This window comes from Eurypyga helias, unplaced genomic scaffold (assembly GCF_000690775.1).
Source record: "Eurypyga helias isolate BGI_N326 unplaced genomic scaffold, ASM69077v1 scaffold28183, whole genome shotgun sequence".
NCBI lineage: Eukaryota > Metazoa > Chordata > Aves > Eurypygiformes > Eurypygidae > Eurypyga > Eurypyga helias.
The window spans coordinates 5,622-14,064 of NW_010242666.1; the positions used below are offsets into that span (position 1 = coordinate 5,622).

The window sequence follows — 8,443 nt, forward strand, 5'->3', positions numbered from 1 at the left end:
TTTGGGCAGTTCTTTGTGCCAAAATATAAGTAAACACTGCAGGTTGATGTGATTTGGCATAGGGCTGGTGGGCATTAAAAATGCTACTTAAAAGCAGCTAAGAACTGTTTACTCCAATTAAGCTTTTAAAAACATGTTGGAGGCTGCTATTTACACAGTGAAAAAAAACCATTAAAAATTCATTTTGTACATCCAGATTTACTGAAATACATAGTGGAACCTTAGTTATTATTTTCCTGTATTTGTAGACTAAACAGAAGTCCAAATACTCATTTACCATTCATATTTTGTTGCCACGTGCTTAAATTGAATTTGATGTTTTTCAGCCTGGTCAAAATCTCTTAAACAGAGGTGGAGTACCAAACCAGCCTATGTGGTGGGAAAAGCTACAGCTTCGTTAGGTAAGCTGGGGTTTACAAAAAGTAGTCTTAGTCAAATATGTCTAGTAAGTACCATCTTTGGAGCATTAGCTGCTAGTCGAGGGTGTTTAGGTAAGTTTTATAAATGGATCATTTTGAAGACAGGTAATTGTGTACACATTAGATCGACACACACTTACTTCAGCTAAGGATCTAGCGTCTGGCTTTCCACTCCTGTTTTTGTAATGTGATGGTAGGTAACTACTTCAAAATTTCATCAGAAAAAGAAAAAACCCTTTTGTTCTTAATTCACACGTGTTGGTTTTTCATTCACTTTGGAAATGAAATTGGATGGGAGGGATTACAGCACGACTGTCCGAGGTTGTACGAAGGCTGATGTGCTGGCCCATCTTTCCCTCAGAGTTCCTCTTTGGTATTTGCCAAACAGGAGCCAGCCGTGTACTTCCCGTTACCTTCAGCTGCTTTGTTTGTCTTGACCCTGGTTTCAGTCTGATGCAGTATGTATTTCTGGTGTGTAACAGAAACACAACGTAGATTTTAAATTCTGAAAGCCTTTCATACTGTAAAAACTGCATTGTAGCTCTATCTCCCACTGAACTACAGAGGAAATAGTAGGAGAAGACTAGTGTTTGAGAATTTTAAGTCTTGATGGTTTCCTCCTTCTAGTCCAAAAATAATCTGGGGAAGTATGTCTATATGTTTTGAGGCAGGCTGGCAACAACACTGGATCACCAACTGGTGACACCTAACAAACATCCTGACCCAATCAAATCCCAAATCAGTTAACTTCCCAGGGGTTCACCTTATCCCTACATGCTTGCTTAAACTAGAGCAGTGTTGTACCCTCAGGTGTTCCAGTAGGATTTCAGCCTTCACTAGAAAGAACAGCTCACTGGGGAGCTAGCTACACCCAAACCATGCTGGGAACTGCAGCCCATCAGCATGGTCAGTGCTTTCTGTTTCACTGCTTCAGGTATGAGAGTTTAAAAACTCTCCCAAAGCAGCCTAACTATCCCCAGAATTCTTCATTTGTGCTTTTTTACATGTATGTCTTTCTGGACCCAAAACCGAATTTTTCACAGCATGTTATTACTTGAAGTGCTCTATTTTTATGCTTTTCAAAGGATTATTGGTGTGCTTGGATGAAGTTGTGTCTCCCTTTTAGACCCACGTTTCTGTGCCAGTAAACTGGAGTTGTTCTCATTGATTTCAGTGGGTTTTCTTTGCTGCTTTTGTTTACAGTGGAAGAAATTGGCCTCACTCCACAAGGAGAAAAGTCTGGAAATGCTGAAAAATTAGCTGAATATATTTGCTCACGTAAGTATCTATGATCTTCGACTTAATTAAGCTAACGTACCTCTCAGCGTTTCAGAATTTGCCATAAATAAACCTGAGTTCAGGCAGAAGCGGGGGAGTACGTCCTGTGTCTCTGTAAAACCCGTGAGTTCAGCTTTGGGCAGTGTGGGTGATAACCCGGACAGGTGATGAAAGTACTTTCAAATACCCCTACGGAATACTAATTTATATGAAATCGTAGATTCTGTAATTGATTCATAAACTGCATGGCCCAGTAGACCAAGTGTTTTTTTAGTACAACATCAGAGCTGTAGTGGTTGGAAACTGCTGCTTGCTCCTCACCTGGAAACGATCCCGACTGCAGGTGGGCTGCTTCTCTGCGAACGCCGGGCGACCGACGTTCCTTGCTTCGCTCCGGTCCACGCTGGGGATTTTTCGCTGCGCCGTGCTTCCGCGTAGATAAGGGGATCTCCTTGCCTCACGATGCACACGTGGCTTCAGAGGAATCGCTTATTCAGCACCAAAGAAGTTGGAGATAGGGTTAGTTAAAGTGATGGTTAGTGTCTTGTTTAACCGTCGTGTTGCGGTTACAGCTGTAATGCTGGTCTGTTTGCTGCTTCTAAACGTACTATCACATTGTTGGGTAGTTTTAAAAGTCTAGTTAGTCTACTTCCTTTTTTAACTGTAATTTGTTAAAATTTCCAGTAGTAATAAGAAACATTTTTAGGCTTAGGGGCTGCTTATTTTTTGAGTGGGTGGCTCAGTACAAGCTGTGGAAAAAGAGGCTGTGTTTCTGTCTCAGGGCAAATCCCAGACACAGCCTCGTACCAGCTACTGCGAAGGAAATTAACTCTGTCCCTACTAAAGCCAGCACACTGGCTTGCAGAGCTTGGAATGTTGTAAGCAGGAGCTGCCAGTGTGGTGAGTTTAACCTCGGAGCTGCTGACACAGGCGGTGGTGTTCCAGGGAAGCCGCGACTGAGGGACATGCTGCCTTCAGAGCGTTCAAGTGTCTGCTAGGAGGAATGGTTATCCGAAGAAGTCCGCAGATTAGCCCCAGGCACTCAGAAAAGCACTGCTAAGGTTCAATATCAGAAGCATCCTGTTAGCTGGCAGATCCTTCTCCGTACTTTTATGTACCTGGGGTGCTCCCCTCTCCTGGGAGCTGCATAGTGGAGCCTCCTTGTGAAATTAGGGGGGAGCTTTCTCTCTGACACAAAGGTCATGTCCTTCGCTGAAGGACTTTCCGCCCCAGATTTAAGAAGGGAAGCAGAAACCTTCGTCTCGAGGCTCCTGCAGCACCCACTGACAGAGGGTGGCCAACGCGCTGACGAGCCGTGTGATCCAGGCAGGCGAGGGAAACAGTTGGCCATTGGCTGGCGCAAGCCAGGGCACAAGTGACAATCGGTGCCGCTGTTCTAGATGCTGGATGAATTGTCTCTGCCCGTTTAAAAGCCCCACTGCTGACCACACTGTAGGAACTTGCTGAATAAGGTGCTAGGTGCTTCCCTGGTGGCAGTGATGTTAAGAACCCTGACATGTTATTTTTGGCTGTCAGGCGTAACATCAGATAGGAGAGTGCTGATGAGCAAAGTCTGCGTAGCAGCAGAGGTTTATAGGTAAAAGAAAAATGGATTGGAGCTGGCAAGTACTGGTTTTTATGAGCAGAGTGCTCTGTAATTCATTTGCAAATAAAACATTTTAATTATATGGAATATTTCGTGCTAAAAGTGGTAGCCGCCAACACAAGATGCAATAATAAATTCTGAAAATGAAAAAAATTTTCAACACAAAAATGCCAGAAGTGAAGAATAACCCACACCCACTCTTCAACAGATACTTTAAAACAAAGGCAGGTCTTAGCTGATTTGTTAGTGCTGGGGAATGTACTGCTGGTAATGAACTAATGTTTGCCAGCCTGCAGAAGGTGGGTTTTTTTGAGATGGAAGACAAGAAAAACACTTTTGTTGTATGAATGTGAAAAAATCTAGGATCGGGTCTAAAGAAAACAATGCATGTAGTACCAGGAGTGGAAAAATGCCTTGTTGGTGAGCCTGTCGCTGGCACAGTTAGTGCACTGTCACCTCTTCCTGGTTATTTTCTCAGTCCAGTTGAGCATCATGAAAAGAAAGCTCTAGGGAGACCTTAGAGCCCCTTCCAGTGCCTGCGGGGGCTACAAGGAAGCTGGTGGGGACTTTTTACAAGGGCCTGTAGTGACAGGACAAGGGGTAACGGGTTTAAATTGAAAGCGGGGAGGTTTAGATTGGAGATCAGGAAGAAATTATTCCCGGAGAGGATGGGGGCGGACTGGGACAGGTTGCCCAGAGAAGCTGTGGATGCCCCATCGAGAAGCTGTCCCCATCCCTGGGAGTGTCCAAGGCCAGGCTGGATGAGGCTTGGAGCAACCTGGTCTGGTGGAAGGTGTCCCTGCCCATGGCAGGGGGGTTGGAACTAGATGATCTTTAAGGTCCCTTCCAACCCAAACCATTCTGTGATTGTCCTGGCTCCTTCAGGGGGCTTTCACGTGTTGGCCTTGTCACAGTAATTAAAGGTGGAGGTCACTTCCACCTTAAAGGCCAAGAGCAAGCTTTATCCACCTCCACCCTACAAAGGGAAATGGAATTGTTTTTCCCTGGGGAAGGAAGAAAATACAGTTTTGGATAGACTGCGACTTCCCAGCACGGTGTTGCTGTCCTTTTGTCTGCCTGAGCGTTGGTTTATATAGAGCTGTCACATATTGAGTGGCAGGAGGATTTAAAATACAAAATCCAGGAGGATGAATTGCCCAGTACTTGCTTTACTTGGTAGAATGGCTAGGGGAATGGAAATGCAGTTTATCATTTGTGAGATCTTCTTGGCCAGTGTATTCATAGAACAGCTACGGAATGTTTTTTCATTTACATGCTAAGTAGCCTCTGCCGCCTGCTTTGTGGATGCAGTTGCACTGCAGATCTTTTCAGTTATCTCAGGGCTGTGTCTGTGAAGAGGCAGCATTTACTGCAGCGTTCAGCATGTGATACCTTTAAAATGTATTACATGTATCACGTTTACTCTTTATTAAAAGCAGAAGTCAATTAAAGTTCTCATTTGTGTATTTACAGGAGAGAAACCCAATTCCTCAGCTCTTCTTTTTCCATGTGGAGCCCTGAAAAGAGAAGTACTTCCTACGGTACTTGGAGAAAAAGGTTGAACTTCCCTTGGAGCCTCATTTTAACTAGCCAGTTACGAGAAAAGCTGTATCTAAAGCTTGTGAGCCAGATCTGAATGACTGAAAGTTGGATTTGCTGTTAGAGGAGTTAAGAGGGTGGGAGTGACAGCTGCAAGGCTGGGTTGCTGCCCCCAGCTCTGGGACTGTAGCGTGACACGAGCAAAGTTATTTGCCTCGTCTTCACCTGCATTCTCCTCCATGAGATGGGTATCTTTTTTTTTTTTTTTTCCCCACTGTGTCTTTTCAATAATTTTTGGCCTAAAATAGTACATTTAAGTGCAGTTAGTATATTTAGAGTGTTTTATTGAAATAATAAAAATGAGTGAAACTCTGTTTAATTATGAATGTGTACTCTGATCCCAGGTATACCTCTGGAAAGCCTTACTGTTTATCAGACATCCCAACGCACTGACCTGGAAGAATCACTGAGCAGCTATTTCTCAAAACAGGTATGGGACGCTGATGTAGTCTGAGAATTTAGCAGGTATGTGATAATACAGAGAGGGTGGGGAGGCACTGGGACAGGTTGCCCAGAGAAGCTGTGGATGCCCCATCCCTGGAAGTGCCCAAGGCCAGGCTGGATGAGGCTTGGAGCAACCTGGTCTAGTGGAAGGTGTCCCTGTCCATGGCAGGGGGGTTGGAACTAGATGGGCTTTAAGGTCCCTTCCAACCCAAACCGTTCTATGATTCTAACACATGCCTGTTTCTCACCTGGCTGTAAATGGTAGTTGTGGCGATACAGGAATATCCTGTGTAGGCTTCTTGTTTTCTTTCCCTGTTGACTCCCCAAGAAAATCCTTTAAGCCAGAGTTTCAGAGCAAGAGCCTGAGTCCCTCCATTATTTCTTATGGCAATCCTAAACGAGCCTAAAGACTTGGCACCTCCATTTGAAGAAGAAAACAAAACCTTTCCCACTTTGTCCAACTTTCAAAATAGACGTAGGTTTCAGAATTACTGGGAATTAACTGCCTTAATAACTACATATTCAGTTTATTCCTTGGAGCTGGACAAGGCTGCTTTTTGAGTAATACCGTGTCAGAAATTACATTTAGCGAGGTTATTTCTTGAACAGCTTTACTGTTAATTTTTATCAGCACAACTGAAACATCACTGTCCTCTTTGCTATATGTTGCAGATGAGAATGCAGGAGTAGTTACCTGCCCTACATACTTTCAGTGTTCCTGTTCCGTTGATCTGATTGATGAATGTAGTAACCTCATTTGAGCTGTCAGAATTCCAAGTGACATTCTGTTGACAAGTCTACATATTTGCTACACTTTTTATTAATGTTTTCTCTTTTTAAAAAGATCTAGTAAATGTAATTAATCAGGGAGCAGTGCATGGTGTAAGATTTGGAGGTACTAATAATTGCTTTTATTTTTTCAAGACTGCCTTTCTGAGTTTTCTATTTGTTGAGCCTACACTGTATGTAGGCTTAGTGTTATTCAAAATGCAGGCTTTTCAGAACTTGGCTTCCTTGAGCATCTTGCACCTCTTTTTAAATTCTGTGCGTTAATAATCAATATGTAATTTAACGAGACATTAAGTTCTTTTTCAAGAGATCCTAAAAGGTGATGGCGTGGGCAGTCTGACTGATAGGCTGCAGTATCCTGGTGTTCCCAGGTGGATATCACAGCTCTGAAGCCCCAGTATTCAGTTTATAGCAGTTACAAAAGCGAGGCAGTAGTACGTGCACATTTTGTAACACAAGGCCAACGGCATCTTGGCTGGGATCAAAAAAAGCGTGGCCAGCAGGTCCAGGGATGTGATTCTCCCCCTGTACTCGGCACTGGTGAGGCCGCACCTCGAGTACTGTGTTCAGTGTTGGGCCCCTCACTACAAGAAAGACATTGAGGTCCTGGAGCGTGTCCAGAGAAGGGCCACAAAACTGGTGAAGGGTCTGGAGAATATGTCTTATGAGGAGCGACTGAGGGAACTGGGCTTGTTTAGCCTTGAGAAGAGGAGGCTGAGAGGAGACCTGATCACTGCCTACAACTCCCTGAAAGGAGGTTGTGGAGAAGTGGGTGTTGGTCTCTTCTCCCTAATGACAGATGATCGGACGAGGGGGAATGGTCTCAAGCTGCGCCAGGGGAGGTTTAGATTGGATGTAAGGAAGAAGTTCTTCACCGAAAGGGTTATCACACACTGGAACAGGCTGCCCAGGGAGGTGGTGGAGTCACCATCCCTGGATGTGTTTAAGAGACGGGTGGATGAGGTGCTGAAAGATATGGTTTAGTGGTGGACAGATATGGTTGGACTGGATGATCTCTAAGGTCTTTTCCAACCTAGTCATTCTATGATTCTATGATTTTGTAACTCTCTTTACGGAACCCCTTCCCTGGTGCAGTTAGGTGTGGGGAGCAGTGTAAAGCTCTTGCAGTTTGTTTCTTACACACGTCTGAGTTGTCCTTAAGTGATGTCATTGTGGTTATGTGCTCAGCGCGTGGAGAGCTGACATGAAATGACAAGTGGTTTGCGCTTTGTGAGACAACAGCGCTGCGTTAAGCTGTCAGTCTGGCTCTGTGAGCTCAGGCTAGCTTCCAAGTCACGCACCGTAAAACAACAGATGTATTTTGAGTGGAACTAGTGTTGTCTTTCTTGTCAGACAGAAAAATCATGACACGGCAAGCATGTGCTTCGGGTCTGCAGCTCAAGAGCTTGGGTGCTTCCCTCCAGTCAGAGTTTCTCAGTTTTATTTGGCTACAGAAGGCTGTTGCTGCTGCCTTAAGGCAGGAATATTCTGAGAGAGAAAGCCCTGCCAGGGGGCTGCAGCTTGAGGACATCACCTCAGCTTGGCCAGAGCAGCGCAAGGCGGGCAGAACTTGGGATAAAGCACACGAGCTGGGAGATACAGAATACGTGCAGAGAGAGGGGAATGGATTTGGGGAAGTAACTCCCTGAGGTTTAAAAAAGAGTTTGGCTACACCTCCAGTACCTTGATCAGCAAGCGATTGTTTGACAGTATTTGGTTAAAGTGACACCTGAATCTCAGCATTCCTGGGTAGGGTGGGGGCTTGGCAGGCCCTGTGCACCCGAGGAAACCCTTTCTGTTGGCTGAACAGAAAGGTTGTTCCTCTATATACACGTGAAAGTGTTTATTGATGAGACAGAGGAAGGGATTTGTGTGAAAACACTGCTGGAAGAGTGAATAATCTGCACCAACCTGTGCTTGCTTTTACTCAGGGAATTCCAGCAAGCATCGTGTTCTTCAGTCCATCCGGTGTGAAATTTTGCCTCCAGCATATTCAGAAGCTTTCGGGGGATGTTACCAACCATATCAAGGTATCATCTCTTTAAAAGTGGTGAAATACAGCAGGGAGCAAGTTTGGGGTGGGTGAAAGAGAAAAGCAAGCTGTTACACCCATTACAAACCATTTTCACATTACTACAGACTGGTATGGGTGGGGAAAGGACCCTAAAGCCCACCCAGTCCCACCCCTGCCATGGGCAGGGACACCTTCCACCAGACGAGGTTGCTCACAGCCCCGTCCGCTGTATCTGTCTTTAATGTCGTTGCAGTTTGCCGCCATCGGTCCAACCACTGCCGAAGCCATGGAAGC

At 45.0% G+C, this 8,443-nt stretch overlaps 1 protein-coding gene across 1 annotated transcript in view; it reads left to right on the forward strand.

The window, feature by feature from the left end:
• Window positions 1-8,443, forward strand: part of UROS (uroporphyrinogen III synthase) — an 11,696-nt gene that overhangs the window by 3,113 nt on the left and 140 nt on the right. The window contains 6 exon segments of the mRNA XM_010149151.1: window positions 327-401; window positions 1,623-1,697; window positions 4,777-4,860; window positions 5,247-5,332; window positions 8,067-8,165; window positions 8,403-8,443. The exon segment at window positions 8,403-8,443 is cut by the window's right edge and continues 1 nt beyond it. Of these exon segments, the coding sequence (XP_010147453.1) occupies window positions 327-401; window positions 1,623-1,697; window positions 4,777-4,860; window positions 5,247-5,332; window positions 8,067-8,165; window positions 8,403-8,443 (460 nt within the window).